A 19,591-nucleotide genomic window follows, 5' to 3' on the forward strand; every position below is an offset into this window, starting at 1 on the left:
AATCTCTATACGTGAATCCAATCCATCTATTTATGGACTCAGTGTCTGTTTCAACCCTCACACCCCCCTTTCCTCTACGGAACAACTATCACACTGTTTTAATAGTGGGAACTTTATACTTCTGTGTTTGATAGTGGGTACCACATTTCCTACGTAAGGGTTCACCATTTGCAAAGTTGTGGTATTTATTCTTGTGGATTCCTCCTTTGAATGGATTTTAAAATTGTCTTGGAAAATCTCCTAATAAATACTATTGGTACGTGGATTGGAATTTTAGTGAATTTATCGATTAATTGGTGGGGGAACAGACATCTTTGAAATTAATAATTTTTCCTTTCAGGAATATAACGTTCCATTTACCATGTTGTTTTCATTCTCCTTTATTAATATTTTATAGGTATATATTTCATTCCAGTCTAGTATTTTTTTCATACTAAATCTATTCCTAAGGGTTATATTGGCTTCATCACCATTGGGAAGGATTTTTGTTTGTTTGTTTTATTCTGATTACATTTTTAACTGGTTACTTGGGTAAGATTGCTTCTTCCTCTGTTCTAGATCAGACCGGGTTTTTAATCCGCTTGTCAGTTCCATTATTTTGTTTGTTGAATCTCTTGAATGTCTAAGCTGTACAACCATATAACAATTTTTTTTTCTTTTTCTATCCAACATTTACCTCTTATTTCTAGATTTAGTGTGTTGGCAAGTTTCTCTGATATAATACTTGTCATGGTAATTATGGGTCTCTTTGTATTGCTCCTGTCTTGACCACAAATACTATCAATATTTACCATTAAAAATCAGGTTTCCTGGGCTTCCCTGGTGGCGCAGTGGTTGGGAGTCCGCCTGCCGGTGCGGGGGGCGTGGGTTCGTGCCCCGGTCCGGGATGATCCCGCGTGCTGCGGAGCGGCTGGGCCTGTGAGCCATGGACGCTGGGCCTGCGAGCCATGGCCGCCTGGCCTGCGCGTCCAGAGCCTGTGCTCCGCAATGGGAGAGACCACAGCAGTGAGAGGCCCGCGTACCGAAAAAAAAAAAAATAATAATAATATTGTTAGGCTTTTGAATCAAACTAAGAGGTTTTATTCCATTTTGAAATTGCAGACAGTTTTCTCTGGTTTGGATGAAATTTATTTGTTGGAACCTACGGAGATGATCATTTCCTCTTTAAATTATCCATTTTCTGAGCTGTGTTAATAACGTGAGCAATCATTTGTTCCTGGGATGTGCCTTTTTTAGTTATGGTGGGTTACTCTTCAATGAAGTTGGTAGATTAAATTTGTTAATACTGCATTTGGAAGTTCTGCATCTATATTGATAAATAATATTGGTCTATAGTTTTCTTGTTCGATGCCATCCCTCGGGTTTTTATGGGTACATTTATGTATGTATGTGATAATATTTACAAAAGTGTCTGGAATCATTCAGACCAAAGTTATTTTTAGTTACTTCTTAGGAAGAATCTTCAAACGGTAAAGACTTATCCAAAGGAAATCTTGCTCCATTTATTGTATATTAGTATATTATTATATAGCATATTATAGTTCTCCACTGGGGCGATATCATCCCCAAGGGGGCAAAAAATGATTTTTTTAAAAAATTAATTCTTGGTGGGGGAAAAATATTCCTTTATTCTTTAAAAGAAACAGACATACATAAACATATACATAAACATATACAGTACTTCTGTGGTATTAAAATTTCATGGAGGTGGGAATGATTAGAAAAAGAAAAGTCTGAAAAAGGTTTCTTGGGAGGACAATACTGAAAAACAGTTTGAGAAGACAGTGATCTCTCTATATATATTTTGCTCTTTCATAAAGTAATATGTCCTTGTTTTATTTGAATCACTAGAAAATTTAAATTATTGAGTAAGAAAATATCAAAATTAAACTAACCCTCTGGTCAGGTGATTCAGATTTACAGCCAAGTTTGGAATTCACTGTCATCAGAGATGCATGACTCCTGGATCTAGGATTAGGCAGGTTGTTGGGAAAACAGGCAGAAACATAAAAGGCATTGTAGTTCTTTGATATAATACTTTGGGTGTGGGGCCCTTAGGAGAACTCTGGTAGAACTATGATTATCTTAGAGAAGGAAACCGGTGATGAGATACACAGGCGAGAGTAGGAGTTTTCCACCCAACACTGCGTTTGGTGGACTCAGAATTTAGAATATCCATGTTGTTGACGTCATCAAAGTGAGCCTTGGCAGTTGGGAGACAGAGGTTCCTAATGAAAACGGTATGACATCCTAGAAGAAAAAAAAAAGAACGCATCAGTTAAAAAAAAAAAAAAAAAAAAAAAAAAAAAAAATCACCGTGGGAAATGCTGTTTCGCAGTACGGCAGCGCCACCTTCCGGACAGAGGCCCCAGGTGCAACGGCTCTATGTCCTGGAAGCTGAGATTTCTCTCTTGGAGGCCTTGTGAGTCTCCCCTTGACATCCGCATGCCTGAGCAAGTCGACGAATGATTAGCAAGCAAAGGAACCCACTGGCTTCGCTGGCCAAACGAACATAGTATTTTCAGGGGTGTAGCCGACACGGCCCTGGCGTCATCTCAGTTTTACACGAAGGGGTGACAGCCACCCTTTCTGGGAAATTCTATCCCTATCTCTGCCTCCTAAAGATGCACTAGCTCTAGGGGCCTTTTTTCACAGAGGTTCCTCTGAGACTCCTGGGCCCGATTTGTTGATATTTCGGCCAAGAAGAAGGCTGATGGTACCTGCTGATGGTGGCAGCTCTCCAGACCGATGACAACCTCAAAGAGGGAGAATAAAGGTCAGGTAGCAGAACAGGCCAAATGAAAAGCCATCAGCCTGCCTTAGACAACACTCTAAGGACCAGGCCTCACAAAACACTAAGAATCTAGAGGAGCAACGGCCTACTTTCTACCCAAACAGGAGAGAGAAGAAAGGGCAACTGATTTTATTAGTAATTGTTACATACTTTACTTTTTAAATTTTTTTTTGAAGTATAGTTGATTTACAATGTTGTATTAGTTTCTGGTGTACAGCAAAGTGATTCAGATATATATATATATATTATGTATACATGTATTCTTTTTCATATTCTTTTACATTATGGTTTATTACAGGATATTGAATATAGTTCCCTGTGCTATACAGTAGGACCTTGTTGTAATTTTTACATACTTTAAAAATCACAGCAGTTGGCTAAGACAGGGAGAAATAGGTCATACTAGTTGTCTCACATTTTAAGAGATACAATATGCAAATTGATGCAAAACAAAGCTTACGACTGTTAAAATAATCCTGGGATCTTAGATAAGGACTTTCCCCTCCCTAAGAACCAGAAAATATATTTCATATAAAACCATAGTTCCTGGGGACCTCCCTGGTGGCACAGTGGATAAGACTCCACGCTCCCAATACAGGGGGCCCTGGTTCGATCCCAGGTCAGGGAACTAGATCCCACACGCATGCTACAACTAGGAGTTCACATGACGCAACTAAGGAGCCCGCGTGCCGCAACTAAGACCCGGTGCAACCTAATAAATAAATAAACGTTTTTTTAAAAATTATCATCATTTATTAAAAAAACCAACAATACTTCCTATAAAATCTCTACTGAGATTGTGTCCAGTGCAGATGGGGGTCCCACTTAATGCTCCAGGAAGATAAGCTATTCATGGGTTTTTAAATTTTTTTTAAAGATTCTATTTTGATTTGGACCATTTTAAAGTCTATTTTGAATTTGTTATAATATTGCTTCTGTTTTAGTTTTTTGGCCACGAGGCATGTGGGATCTTAGCTCCCCAACCAGGGATCAGACCCGCACCCCCTGCATTGGAAGGCAAAGTCTTAACCACTGGACTGCCAGGGAAGTCCTTAATGGTTTTAAAATACTGTCAGTTTAACTCTAGTCAACAAATATTCTCTAGGCACATGTTGGATCCTGAGAGTTCAGAAACCAATAAAATAGAGTGTCAGCCCATAAGGAGTTCATGGTCAAGCTAGAAACACAGATAGGCAGGCACTTTGTATTAGTCAGGTTTTTCTCCAGAGAAACAGAGTCAATAGGATGTATATAGACATAGAGATGTGTTGTAAGGAATTGGTTCATTTGATTACAGAGGTTGGCTAACCCAAAATCTGCAGGGTGGACTGGCAGGCTTGAGACCCAGGAACATTGATGTTTCAGCTCCAGCCTGAAGGCCATCTGCTGTAGAGCCAGGAAGAGCTGATGTTTCAGATGAAGTCCAAAGGCCACTGCGAGAGAATTCTCTCTTGCCCAGGGGAGGCTGGTCTTTTTGTTGTATTCAGGCCTTATTATGGAGGACCATCTGCTCACTCAAAGTCCACCAATTTTAAAGCATGATTTTTTTTTAAAACATAAATTTATTTATTTATTTATTTATTATTTATTTTTGGCTGCGTCAGGTCTTTGTTGCTGCGCGCGGGCTTCCTCTAGTTGCGGCGAGTGGGGTCTATTCTTCATTGCAGTGCACGGGCTTCTCATGCCAGTGACTTCTCTTGCTGTGGAGCACGGGCTCTCGGCACGCGGGCTTCAGTAATTGTGGCATGCAGGCTCAGTAGTCGTGGCTCGTGGTCTCTAGAGCACAGGTTCAGTAGTCGTGGCACACAGGCTTAATTGCTCTGAGGCATGTGGGATCTTCCCGGACCAGGGCTTGAACACGTGTCCCCTGCACTGGCAGGCTGATTCTTAACCACTGCGCCACCAGGGAAGTCCCTTCACCAATTTTAATGTTAATCCCACGGGACTTCCCTGGCAGTCCAGTGGTTAGGATTCCACACTTCCACTGCAGGGGCATGGGTTTGATCCCTGGTTGGGGAACAAAGATCCTGAATGCTGTGCAGCACAGCCAAAGAAAACATTTTAAAAATTTTCTAAAATGTTAATCCCGTCCAAAAACACCCTCACAGAAACACCCAGAATAATATTTGACCAAATATCTGGGCCCCATCCCATGGCCAGTTTTGCAAATTACACGTTCATACATATAGACAATGTGAAGAGAGGTGTGGGTGTAAAAATGTATCTAAGTTTTTCAACAAAATATGAAAAGTGGGCTTCCCTGGTGGCGCAGTGGTTGAGAGTCTGCCTGCCGATGCAGGGGACACGGGTTCGTGCCCCGGTCCGGGAAGATCCCACATGCCGCGGAGCAGCTGGACCCGTGAGCCATGGCTGCTGAGCCTGCGCGTCCGGAGCCTGTGCTCCGCAACGGGAGAGGCCCCAACAGTGAGAGGCCCGCGTACCGCAAAAAAAAAAACCAATTACATTTCTATATACTAGCATTAAAAATCAGAAATTGAAATTAAAATACTTATTAAAATAGCACCAAAAAATGAAATACTTAAAAGACCTGTACAAAGACTACAAAACACAGTTGAGAGAAATGTTGAAGAAATACAGAGATATGTTTATGCATTGGAAATCCCACTATTGTTAAAACATCAGTTCTCCCAGAATTCATTTGTAAATTTAACAACATCTCAATCAAAATCCCTGTAGCCTTTTTAATAGAAATCAATAATCTGATTTGACCATTCATATGAAAATGCAAAAGTTGAATAGTCAAAGCAGTTTTTAAGTTTTTTTTTTTTTAATTTATTTTTTGGCTGCGTTGGGTCTTCATTGCACATGGGCTTTCTCTAGTTGCAGCGAGCAGGGGCTACTCTTTGTTGTAGTGCGTGGGCTTCTCATTGTGGTGGCTTTTCTTGTGGCGCACAGGCTTCAGTAGTTGTGATGCGTGGTCTCAGTAATTGTGGCATGCGGGCTCTAGGGTCCACAGGCTTCAGTAGTTGTGGCACACAGGCTTAGTTGCTCTGCGGCATGTGGGATCTTCCCAGATCAGGGATCAAACCTGTGTCCCCTGCATTGGCAGGAGGATTTTTTTTTTTTTTTTTTTTTGCGGTACGCGGGCCTCTCACTGTTGTGGCCTCTCCTGTTGCGGAGCACACGCTCCGGACGCGCAGGCTCAGCGGCCATGGCTCATGGGCCCAGCCACTCCACGGCATGTGGGATCTTCCCGGACCGGGGCACAAACCCGTGTCCCCTGCATCGGCAGGCGGACTTTCAACCACTGCGCCACCAGGGAAGCCCGGCAGGAGGATTCTTAACCACTGCACCACCAGGGAAGTCCCAAAGCAATTTTGAAAAAGAGTAAAGTTGGAGGGCTTACATTACCTGACTTCAGGACTCATAAAGCTACAGTCCTCAAGAGAGTATTGGCATAAAGACAGAAAAAGGTTAATGGAACAAACTAGAGTCCAGAAATAAACCTGTACATATATGGTCAATTGATTTTTTTTTGAAAAAGAGCAAAGGCAATCCAGTGGAGAATGGAAAGTGTTTTATCAATTGATGCTGGAACAACTGGATATCTATATGCAAAACAAACAAACAAAAAACAACCAACTTTGATCCATCTCTTGAAGCGTATACAAAAATTGACTCAAAAAAATGTAGAGCTAAACGTAAAACCTAAAACTACAAAACTTTTAGGAGAAAATATTTGTGGCTTTAGGTTAAGCAAAGGTTTCTTTTGATATGACACCAAAAACACAATTCATAAAAGATAAAAATGATAAATGACCTCATCAAAAATTAAGAATTTCTACTCCTCAGAACATACTCCTAAGATGAGAAGATAACAGCCTAGAGAAAATTTGCATTTCACAAATGTGAAAAGGGATTTGATCTGGAATATATAAAGAGCACTCAAAGCTCAAAAGAAGGCAAACAAATCAACTTTAAATGGGCCACAGATTTGAACAGATATTTCATTAAAGATTAACTGATGGCAAATAAGTACATGAAAACATGTTCAATGTTAGTCATTAGGGAAATGCAGATTAAAACCACAGTGAGATACCACCACGCATATTAGCATACATAAAATAAAAGGAATGTCCACATACCAACATTATGATACGGAATAAATGTTGGAAAGGATATTGTTTGTAGGTATGTCAAGGTATATGTTAATATAAAAATATACTTGGAAGGAATAATGTCAGTGTATTAGAAGTATTTCACATAATTATACAAGATTATATATGAAATTGACTGATTTTATTATAGCCACTTAAACATTCTGTTGGTATAGTGAAGAAGAACAGTTGTCACAAATCAAGAATAACTGAAACATAATAACTGATTGCTGTAATGACTTCATTCTGATCTTGTCAATTATCCTAAAACGTAACAAAAGTTGGAAATAGAGAATATTGCTTTCTCTCTGTTTAGAAATTTTCACAGAATATATATGGTTGGAAGACTAAAGCAAAAAGAAGAAAAATTATATTGATGTCGTTCACGATGTAACAGAGGAATTTAAGAAGCATATATTTCAAGGACTATTAACATTATTTCCTACAAAACAAAAACAAAATAATACATTTTAGGACTGCAAGCAGTTCTTTCAAGATTCATGCTTAAAGACTTCAGAGATGCTTAAATACAAACTTTAAAAATAAAGCAAAACACTGATATTATGAAATCTTCCTTTTTATACTTGACTGAAGGAAACCTCAAAAGTAATGTTGTCATTTGGATATAGAGGAAGACATAGTTAGAACTGGTCTTCTTGAGACATAGGTTAAACTTGCTTAGCTAAAGTTTTGTTCAATTCTCTTCCAAGGACAGCCTTTACAAACATTTGTATAAGTTATGTAAAAATTGAGAAATGTAACTTTCTACTCATTTTTTTAAATTTCCATTTTAAAGAAGGCTGGGTAAAAGAAGACATTCCACATTTTCTAAAGAAAATGCATATGTCCAGGTGAATCTAAGTTGTTCTTATTTTTTGTGGTCAATAATTATTTTTAAGTGTCACATTCTGATTCTACCTATGTCATCATACCATTCTTCAATGCAAGGATCAAGTAATTTTTAAATATTTTCCTTTTAGTTAAGCTGTGTAAACTGTGGAAGGATAATCAAACTTGGAAATAGATACGTTCTTCTAAATTCCTGAAAAATAATCTTCTAGTTTAAAAACTACTAATGAATATATTACTGGTTTAAAAATATTTCCATTTTAAAGAGAAAAAACTAAGATGTATTAATATGCTAGTTCTTATGACTTTTTAAATTTAAATTCACAATTAACATGTAGAAAAGTACCTGGCTCTCATAGGTACTCAACATTTTTTTTGTAATTGGGAGGTTGAGGACATCTGCAATTCTTGGTTTCTGTTTATATATTGAAATTATGCAAGATTCAGAAAAGGAATTGATGAAATCTGCATGTTTTCAAACTTGGAAATTTGTATCATAGATATTTTCTATACACTTATAGTTTGGTAAATCTTTGCTCCTAATAACTGATGATACTACAGTTTAAAAAAAAAAACACTTAAGTGAATTTCCTATAAAATCTGTCCTTTTCTAATATTCAGGCAACTCTGGAAAACTTAGGTTTGTCTTTATAGGAAGTGAAGTATATCTAAATTTAAAATTTATTGGTATCAAAAATGTAAAGCATTCAACCTTATTTTTGAATACTCTTTATGTGTGTTATTACATCCTCTTTTTTTTGTTCGCTTGTTTACATCCTCGTTTTTAACAATACTGTAGCATACTTTTACGAAATTTATAAGTGCTTATATTTTCTTTTCAAAGAAAAGGTTTCAAGGTTAATAAAACCTACTTCTCTGTTTAAATTTCAATTAATTTTTTTTCTTAATTCTGTCTGTTGGTGAGTTATGTTCATTTTCTACCTTCTCGAGGTCTCTGGTTCACTTATTATTTACATTGTTTGTAGTTTTCTTATCTATAAATGCATTTAAAGTAGTAACTTTGAGTATAGATATGGTCACATCCCACGGGTTTTGTTTTATACTGCTCATTCACTTCATCTTGCTCTCATTGTTTCATTGAAGGAGAAAATATTAGGTAGTATGTAACATAAATATTTTGTTAATGTCTAACTTATTACATTTTTACCTGAGCTATAGCCCTATATGATTGGTTACAAACTTCACACCTTCCTCAACTTGATAGTTAAATGTTTAACTGTTGTTTTTAAATGTGTGGTGTTTTATTCACTGTGTATTTTCTGATGCACAGTAAATGATGAATGGGGATTTTTTTTAAACTTACATTCTTCAAATATGAATTTTCTTTAGCCATAAGAGACTTATGGCTAAAGAACTTCCCACATACCTGACATTCACAGGATTACTTTCTCTTTTGCTTTCTTTATGTAAGTTAGAATTAGCTTAAACTAAAGGGTTTCCAAAATTTCTCTACTTTAATGGTTGCTAGCCAGCATGAATTTTCCAATTACTAATGATTGATAGGTAGTGTTGGGAAGCTTTGCTACATTATCATATTAGTATGGTCTTTAATGTTGAATGTGATGGTGATGAATCTGCCAATGAATGTAACATGAGTTGAACCAAAAAGCGTTTCCACATTTCACAAGGTTGTACATAATTACCTGATGTTCCTTGAGGGATGAGACCAGTGAAGTCTTTGCTTCACTTATTTATGGGAATTTTCCATAGCATGAATTCCTTAAAGTTGAGGAAGAGGAGAGTGCCCGAAGGCCTTCCCACATTTCTTACATACGTTAGGAATGAATTTTCTTATGTCGAGTAAGTTGTGAGCACTGACTAAAGGCTTTCCCACATTCCTTGCATTCATAAGGCTTCTCACCGGTGTGAATTATCTGGTGTTGTTTAAGCTGTGAGCCCTGCCTAAAGGCCTTCCCACATTCATTACATTTATAGGGTTTCTCACCAGTATGAATTCTTTGGTGGTGGTTAAGCTGTGAGCCCTGCCTAAAGGCTTTCCCACAAACCTTACATTTGTAAGGTTTCTTACCAGTATGGATCCTCTGATGTTGAGGAAGATATGAACGATGACCAAAGGCCTTTCCACATTCATTACATTTATATGGCTTCTCACCAGTATGGGTTCTTTGATGTTCATTAAGTTGGGTGATACCTCTAAAGGCCTTTCCACATTCCTTACAGACATAGGGCTTTTCTCCAGTATGAATTCTCTGATGTTTAATAATCAGTGATAAGTAACTGAAAGCTTTTCCACATTCAGTACATTGATAGGGTTTTTCACCAGTATGAGTTCTGTGATGTACGTTAAGTTGTGAGAGCCGAACAAAGGTTTTTCCACAATCCTTACATTCATAGGGTTTCTCACCAGTATGAATTCTCTGATGTCTGGTAAAGAGTGAGACAGAACCAAAGGCCTTTCCACATTCTGTACATTCATAGGGTCTTTCGCCACTATGAGTTCTCTGATGTTGAGGAAGATAGGAACGGCAATGGAAAGCCTTCCCACATTGCTGACATTCATAAGATTTCTCACCAGTATGAATTTTCTGATGACTAAGAAGACATTTCTTCTGCCAAAAGCCTTTTCTACATTCATTACACACATAGGGTCTACTTCCAGGTGGAATGTTATGAAGCAGGTTATGGGATGTTTGCTGTGTCAAAGCAGGTATTTCTTCATGAGTGATTATGACTTGACTGGAACTTCCTTCCTCATTTCTGTGATATGTTTCAAATGTACCTTCACATTCCCAGTCATCTTGGAAACTGGGGTTCTCAGGATCTTTGTTTATAAATTTTTCCATTTTCTCCCACTGGGATACCTGATCTGAAAAATAATGAAAAAGCAGAGATGCTTTAGTGCCTGGTGTCAGTTAGAACTTCTTTAGTAGAAATAGTTTTAAACTGAAAATAATGCTTATGGAAAAAGTAAGTGTTCCATACAGCTCCCAAATGTGACTACGCAGTTCCTGTTCTCCAAAATCCCCAGAGTTCCTGCTTTAGCCGGAAGGATCCAGCCAGTCAGCAATGCATGCCTGAAACATCGACGGGATACTAGGTGGGCTCTGACCTGGAAGAGCTGCCCCCCTGGCTGCAAGGACCAGACACAACCTCATCAGGGCAGCACGCAGGATGAGGTTGGGTGCCCTTGGCCAAGGAGCAGTGCACAAGCCCAAACCAGGAGCAAGAACAAGACAGCAGCATATATTGAGAGAGAACATAAGTATGGCTTAAAATGCATCAAGAGATCAAGGAAGAAACAAAAATCTTAACTGCTGAAAGGAAAACAAACCAAGCAAAGGACACTGACAAAAAACTAAATAGAAATTCTAACAATTGAAAGTACAGTGACTGTAGTTAGTTTTGTCAACTGGCATTCAGTATCCATTCCCACCTCCTAGTTGGCCTTCCTCTACTTAGGCTGGGAAAGTAATTTTCCAGCTCCTGGCACTGAAGACTCTGAAGGGAACTAAGTTTCCACCCTTTAGGCACACTTGTGTGAAATTCAGATGATAGAAGCAACGTTTTCTGCTGCTTTGGCTATCAAAAGGTGGTTGCTGGCCTCTTCACTCCAGTTTCAAAGTACGTGTGGCAGCAGTGGTGGTGGCTTCATCGCCTTACCTTCTGATCCCAGATCATAGCTAAGGCAGTGTGCACTTGCAGGTGGTGGTCCTAGTGGCAGCTCCTATGTCTCTACATCTTGGCTGTGGCAGAGGTAGCACATCTTCCAAAGATTCAGTGTTGCCACGTTCTGGAAGGCATTTCTGGAGAGCCAGCTCCTGTTACCCTTCTAACAGTTTTTAAGCACCCATTTCCCATATTTTATATCTTTAAATACCTTCCTAATTTAAAAAAGACACACACATACACAGTCTTAATACTGATTTTAAGAAATTAGGAAAAAAAAAACAGGATTTCAGGAGAAGATAAGCCAGAGCAACCCTTCCAATAAAAACACATTTAAAAAGTAAAACTTACACCAAAAAATCTTTATCAAAGATCTGAAAAAAATAGCCCAGAATTACCAGGCAAAAATCTAAGGAAACTTGAGCTACCAGCTCAAAGAGTACTGAAGTTGGTTTGCCCTGAGTACCAATCCTAATTTTAGTTCAGGTGATCATGTGTGTGTGTGTGTGTGTGTGTGTGTGTGTGTGTGTGTGTGTCTTTTTTGCCCAAACCCATGTCAGGTGTCTTAGTCCATTTGGGCTGCTGTAACAAAATAGCACAGACTGGGTAAGTTATAAACAACAGAAAATTTTTTCTCACAGTTCTGGAAGCTGGGAAGAATGAGCTCAAGGTGCTGGCACTCAGTGTCTAGGAAATAAATTCTTATGTTGAGCCACCATACTTTGGAGTCAAGCTAAGTTTGCAGCTTAGCTTGAGCCCTAAGACAAAAGTAAAGTCAGTTTAAGATCGCATGTGAAAGGAGCCTCATTTTCTCTGTAAACCTTTGAGAAAAGAGTTTAAAAGGAAAACCTTTGAAAGCCAAACAGGTGAGGTTTGTTTGTTTGTTTTTCCCTACAATGGCTTACCCCTTCCTCACTCAGCTACTAGGCTGCTGTCTCTTCACCACCAACAGCTATTCCCTTGTTCCAACAATCGATCACACTTGGCTTAGAATTGCTAAACTTTCCATGTAGGAAAATGAGTGGGACCTGGTCATGCTATTGCTATCCAAATGCCCAATCCCTTGAGGGTACATGGATACAGCAAAGTAAAGAGAATGGCTTGAAAAATCAGGAAGGTGAAGTTTCAGAAGTAACTCAGACCTATTTCCAGCTTTACAAATCTCAAACTGTTGCTTCCAAAATGCAGTCAAACACTTTAGCACTTCCCTGGAGGGTCAAGATGGAGGAATCATGATGCTCAGGTGATAGTGAATTATGAGAGGACGGTCTTAACCAACAGCTGAGACTCCTGTCGTTCTCCAATTTGTACACATCCCTCTGGGTGGCTATGTGTGGGAGGAGAGGGAGGGAATTAGCCACCCACACACACTCTGCTTAAGTGGAGTTGATGGCCACATCTTTGTGGCTATCCTGATAAGAAAAACCAACATTTTTAGACTTTGAGAGCTGAGTGACAACATGACCCTAAGGGGAGGGGCAAATTTGCCTCAGAAAGGGAAAGAGGGCACTATAAAAAAATTTCCTCAGATAGCCTTAATGTATTGAGTCCAATACTAGTTAAATAAATTACCTAACACCCATGGATTTACTCATTTAAAAAAGTATTTGAATGGAATCAGCAAATTTCTTTCTGACAGTGCAATTTAAATACAATTATTTTTTGAGAACACATACATCACTGTGAATGTTTAACATTACCACAGACATTTTCCCTTGTTCTGAAAAATTCTTCAAACATAATTTTTATTAACTGTAGAGTAATCCACCACATGAATGGACATGAGATTCACATGTAAGTCTATGACTTGCCCAGTCATTCTTGATTGTAGGGCACTCCTTTTAGATAAGACCTTAAGGTCTTTCCCAAAATCTGCTTCTAGACTAGTGGTTCCAAATTTCTGAGAGGTGGTATACATATATTGGGTCTAAACAGGGTGAGACTGCTGGGGTTGGAAGGGCAGCTGCACCAGTATCCTTAACTTCTCCATGCCTCAGTTCTCTAATCTTTAAATGGGATAGGTGACATTATGTACCTCAAAGTGTTGCTGTGAGGATTGACTTATGTGCTTACTATATTATAGTGCTTGCTACATAGTGATTAGCAAATATATATATATATATGTATATATAAATCTGTATGTATATATACACACATCTATAGCTACAGATCTTCCTCAATTTACTATGGGGTTATGGCCTGATAACCCCATGGTAAGTTGAAAATATTCTAAATCGAAAATGCAATTAATACACCTACTGAACATCATAGCTTAGCCTCGCCTACCTTAAACATGCTCAGACCACTTATATGAGCCTACAGTTGGGCAAAATCGTCTAACACAAAGCCTATATTATAATAAAGGGTTGAACATCTCAGGTAACTTATTGACCACTGTACTGAAAATGAAAAATAGACTGGTTGTAAGTATATCCATTGTTTACCCTCATAACCTCCTGGCTGCCTGGGAGCTGCAATTTGCTGCTGCCTAGCATCATGAGAGCATCATAGAGCACAGCACTAGCCCAGGAAAGGGTCAAAATTAAAAATTCAAAGTAGAGTTTCTACTGAATGCATATCGCTTTCACGCCATTGCTAAGTGAAAGAATCCTAAACTGAACTATCTTAAGTTGGGGACCATCTGTATATATAGAGTGACATCTATATCGGCATGTATCAGATATATTTATCAATGGGTATCAGTCAGTCAGTCTCTGTCTTTCTCTAAACACACACACACACTCTCTCTCCCTGAACTAACTCTAGTCAGGCTCCTCTAGGCCCCAGTCTTGGGCTCTGTCCTTCACCCATTTAGTCCAGTTTTAGGAAGAATTCCCCTAGGTCAGTTTATCAAGAACACCACCACCCGCCCTCATCCTTAACATCTCATCACTCTCGCCAGCCCTCAGCAAGAATCCTATTAAGTCCTTTTAGCCAGATTCTCCCTCTTACCCTTGATGGTTTTTTAGTAACCGTATATCCAGTGACACCGCCCCCGTTCACTATAAATCCCCACTTGTTCTTGTATTTGGAATGGAGCCCAGTTATGGACAAAGGTCTCTCGCCCTATGGCAATAATTCCTGAATAAAGTTTGCCTTGAGAAGCTTTCGATTCTGTCCGGCTCTGGTATTTTTTGACAATATACTGAGGAAGGCTCATAACTTTGGGAATCCATACAACTATAGTCCTATTCCTAAGAGAAAACGCAAAAAAAAAAAAGCAAAACTGCACAAAACCTTAAGTGGTTTGTGGGGTCTACGAATCCCAGATTAAGTATCTTTAAGGAAAAGACGCTGGGATCCATTTGTGGCTGGACACATTTCCTGCCGCCATGGTCTCTGAGAAACGTAGTCCAGAGGCAGGATAGCCAGAACTTGGTCATCCCATCACCAACCCCGAACTCCCAAAGTACCTTCCCCGCCACCCATAAAGAGCTCGGACCCGGCCCCGGGCGGAGCCGAACGTCGACCCGCTCTAACGCGGAAACAATCGCCCGGAATTAAAACGCGCGAAGGCTCCGCGGATGAACCCGCTTATAATTTCCAAGGAGCTTGGGCTCCTCAGTTCGACAACAAGAAGGCACCCGAGAGCGGCCCCGCCGCAGTGCCTTCTGGGAAATGTAGTCCAAAGCCGGAGGGCCGGTCGCCCGAAGAATGCTGGGAAGACAAACCCGGACCGTGATTGGGCCCTGGCCGCAGTTGGCTTTTGGGAGTGTAGTTCGGCGTGTCGCTCTGGTCAAGCTGGAGCCCGGTCTTCCATCTCCTCAACCTTGGCCTCGTATGACCGCCCAGAACCGAATCTTTCTCCGTGAGTTGTGCCTGTAGGCCATGACCTGTCCTGCGTACTTCTCCGGGTATGAGCTGTTGGGCAGCCTGATTGTGACAGAGGGGAGGCTGTGGGTCTGTGACGTGAGAGGTCGAGTTTGGCCCAAGACCGTGCCTGTGACTGAGGGTGGGGAGAGGCAGGTGAGTGGATACACCTGCCTCTGCGTGGGTGGCGGATGGGATTCTGCGACGTGGAGCGTGACCGTGCGAGGAGGGCTTTGTATGTGACGTGTCTTTGTGTGTGACCGCAGGTCTTAGAATGTGTGGCCTTGGTTATGTGTGAAAAGTTGGTGTGACTCTCAACCTTCCTTCAGTCTATCAGTGTGACCGGAGTTGTTCAGAAACTGTAGGTTTAAGAAAACATGAATGTGGGTTTCTGTTTGGTTGCCTGTGGGATTGTGATATCTGCTTCCAGGTTTGTTTTCCCCCTTTACAAATAGGGTAATAACTCCAAATTTCTTATTACCCTTAAGTTCTGCAGCAAAGCGCAAACAACATAAAACATGATAAAAACATGACTTTTACATTAAATAAACTCAAAATTATTATAGAGAAAAATTCAAAAACAGCCTAAAATGTTAACACATGAAGATGGGTTTGTTCAAAACAATTTCTTATCAATAGTATGGTACGGCCTGTCTTGGCTCTGCCCCAAACACCACAGTTACTCATTTCCTTTTGCTGATTGTAATGTACCTGCAGAAATTCAGGAAGCCTTGGACTGCAGAATTAGCGTTACCCATCCTGAAGCGCTCATCTACAATATGCATGGCCTGGTCTGCCCACTCTCTGAGGAAGGATGCTTTCCCTCAGAAGGTCTCGAAGCTTGCCCAAGGCAGCAGTTTCTCCCTGAGCCAGACCCAGAACTCAGAGTTTCTATCCCTTAATATAGTTTTGTTTTCATCTGGCCTCATGGCTTCTGTGATGTCATGAAGCAAATGTCTGCTATCTCTGATATTGCTTTCTCTAAAGAGTTTACCACCTTGATTCCACCCATATGGGGCTGGAATAAATAGAGGAACATTTCCCTGTAGGCCTTGTATTTCATGGAAGGAAATTTTAGAGTCACAGAGACCTGACTGTAAATACCAACTCAACCACTCACATTCTACAAGTCACTTGTAGTTTGTGGTTTTCAGCAAGTCACTTTTCTACATCTGTCTTATTTTTTCTCCTACAAAGAAAATCTGACTGCAAGGTTATTTTGAGGAATTACGATTACTGATATTAAAAGTGATGTTAGCATAAAGAGGTTGAATCTCACACTTTGTTACTGCATCCCTTTTACATCTTCAAGTTTTTGAATCATGAAGATATACTGCTTATTCAAAATACTAAACATTTTTAAGCAGAAATAGAATTGGGAAGTAATAAACAATATTTAGAAGAAAATTACCTTGGGCTAAAAAAAAGACATGAGATATTTAAACGTATCCTGCTAAGTTTCCGAATTCTAAGGATAGAAAGAAACTCTTGCCAAATGCTGGGATGGAAGCAGTTACTGTGGTAGGCAGAATTATGGCCCTCCAAAGATGTCTATGTCCTAATCCCAGGAACCTGTGGGTATGTTTTTACATGGCAGGAGGGAATTAAGTTGCAAATAAAATTAAGCTTGTTAATCAGCTGACCTTAGGACAAGATTATCCTGGGTTGTCCAGATGAGCCCAGTATAATCACAAGGGTCCTTAAAGGTGAAAAGAAAGGAGGAGGCAGAAGAGTCAGTGTCAGAATGATGCAATGTGTGAAAGACTCAGCTGGCTACTGCTGGCTTTGAAGGTGGAAACGGGCCACACCAAGAAAGGTGGTGGGTAGCCTCCAGAAGCTGAAAAGGCTAGGAAATAGATTCTCCCATAAAGCCTCTAGAAGAGAACACAGCCCTGTCAAGACCTTGATTTTGGCCCATTGAGACCTGTTTCAGACTCTGACCTCCAGATAATAAATGTGTGTTGTTTTAAGATGCTAAGTTTTGATAATTTGTTACAGCAGCAACAGGAAATGAATACATCCCCATAAGCTAAGAGAAACAGACTAGCATTGGGTTCCTCTTCTAGAAGATCAGAAGCCAGAATTCAGTGAAGTGACATCTCTGGATTACTGAGAAAAAAACTGTAATCCAAGAACATTCCACTAACCAAAAATATAACTTGTGAAGGTCCAAGAAACTCTTTTGGACATATAAGGATTCAGAGAATACCAACTATGTAACATTTATTGAGATAAATATAAATACTCAGTAAAATAGTCTAACCAAATTGCATTTGAAATAAATCTGTTACCTCAAGACGGGAAAACAGTAAAAAAAAACAGTGGCCAGCAATGAATGTTACTCTGAATACTATATTTAAGTTTAAATGGAAATCATGAATGGGTCTGGCAGTAAGTAATATAAGCATCAAATACAGTGAGTCCCCTACATACGAACCTTCAAGTTGCAAACTTTCAAAGATGCAAACATGCATTTGCATATCCAATCACGTTAGTTCATGTGTCTGGCGTACATTGTCATGTGTATGCATCCTCTCCAAGTGGTTGTGCTTTTGTGTACTTTACTATGCAGTACTGTGTAGAGTACAGTAGTACAGTATCTTTATTTTAAGCCCAGGATGTCTGGAAGCGTAAAAGCAGTGGTGATGAAACTGGTAAGAAGCGCCAGCTGTTGTACTACAATACTTTTCAAGGTACTGAACTGGAAGATTAAAACTGTTTTATTTTTGTGTTTGTTTTTTATGTATTATTTGTGTGAAAAGTATTATAAATCTATTACAGTAGGTACTATATAGCCGATTGTGTTAGTTGGGTACCTAGGCTAACTTTGTTGGACTTATGAACAAATTGGACTTACGAACATGCTCTCGGAACAGAACTCGTTCGTATGTAGGGGACTTACTGTAAATAAGAGTAAAACTAGTAAAACTATGAGTTTTCATTAGGTTAGTAAAACGGAGGAAATGTTAAAGAACAGGCTGTGAAGGAAGGGAAAGAGAAAGCAAGGATGGTCTCTTCTCAGAGGACAGTAACAAAGAAAACTAATGATGGGCTAGAAAGTATAATAGTACTCTCATTCTGCCCAATAATGATTAAGAATGGGGAGATAACCACTACCCTAAGCACAGTGGGAAGTTCCAATTTAGCAAGAGAAAAGGAAAGGAAAAGACCAAGAAAACATAAATAGTACAAAGTAAAATGAAAGGAATAAGGTGAAGTTATTACACTAAATAAAAATGTGGGGCTTCCCTGGTGGCGCAGTGGTTGAGAGTCTGCCTGCTGATGCAGGGGACACGGGTTCGCGCCCTGGTCTGGGAAGATCCCACATGCCATGGAGCGGCTGGGCCCGTGAGCCATGGCCGCTGAGCCTGCGCGTCCAGAGCCTGTGCTCCGCAACGTGAGAGGCCACAACAGTGAGAGGCTCACGTACCGCAAAAAAAAAAAAAAAAAATTGAATTTCCCTACAGAAAAAGAAATTTGTATTTTGAGTTATTAAAAAATTAGCTATATTTTTTAATAAGAAATAACTAAAATGACAGAGGTTGAAAATAAATGGATGGGCAAAAACATGCCAAGTAAACAAGGATAAATCATTATTATTAGTGTTACACAGTATGGAAATAAAATACCAAAAGCATTATACTAGGCCAAAGTTGGCAAACTTCTTATCTAGAGGACCAGATAGGAAATAAATAGGCATTGTGGCCACAGTCCTTGTTGCAACCACTCAGCTCTACTGTTGTAGACAATATGTAAATAAATGAACATGACTGTGTTCCAATAAAACTTTATTTATAAAACAGGCAGCAGGCCAGATTTGGTTTGTTGACCCCTACACTCAGCAGAGTAGGATATTGTTTAGTGATAAAAGTATGATTCTTAAATAGGGGTTAAGTTATATGTCTTTATAGGTCAAACAACATAAAGTAAAAAATCTCTGGATATTCAAGATTGTGGTTAAAAAATTCAATTTTAGGAAATTCTGATCCAGTATACCAAATTATATAAGAATGTGGAGAATTTTATCATTATAATTTACTGCTTAAATAGAATCTAGTATCCAAAAAATAATATACATTATCTTTCAGTGTTATGGAACATATACAAAAATCAATCCTGTACTTAGCCACAAAGAAAAATGCTAAATACAAAAAAGTAGATACTTTCAGGCCACATTTACCAATCATGATAAAATAAAATTTGAAGTTACATCACTTAGGATGCTTTCAGCTCAAGTTTACAAAATGTCCAACTAAAAGTAACTTCAGCAATAAAGGTTTATTTTTCTTAGATAACAAGGCATCTAAGAGACAGTTCCAAATTGGCCTCGTAGCTCAGTGTTAGGGTGCTGGGTCAGCTTCTTTGATGTCCT

The 19,591-nt window shown here is 39.3% G+C and overlaps 1 protein-coding gene across 1 annotated transcript in view; it reads right to left on the minus strand.

The window, feature by feature from the left end:
- The window catches only part of LOC136140906 (zinc finger protein 585A-like), a 78,918-nt gene extending 62,914 nt beyond the window's left edge, over positions 1–16,004 (minus strand). The window contains exons 1-6 of the mRNA XM_065899051.1: positions 15,931–16,004; positions 14,994–15,066; positions 14,823–14,884; positions 13,854–13,929; positions 10,726–10,873; positions 9,602–10,609 (exon numbers count right to left, since the gene is read on the minus strand). Of these exons, the coding sequence (XP_065755123.1) occupies positions 9,602–10,609; positions 10,726–10,873; positions 13,854–13,929; positions 14,823–14,884; positions 14,994–15,066; positions 15,931–16,004 (1,441 nt within the window). The remainder of the gene's footprint in view (positions 1–9,601; positions 10,610–10,725; positions 10,874–13,853; positions 13,930–14,822; positions 14,885–14,993; positions 15,067–15,930) is intronic.
- Positions 16,005–19,591: the final 3,587 nt, after the last annotated feature.

This window comes from Phocoena phocoena, chromosome 20 (genome assembly GCF_963924675.1).
Source record: "Phocoena phocoena chromosome 20, mPhoPho1.1, whole genome shotgun sequence".
In the NCBI taxonomy this organism is placed as follows: Eukaryota; Metazoa; Chordata; class Mammalia; order Artiodactyla; family Phocoenidae; genus Phocoena; species Phocoena phocoena.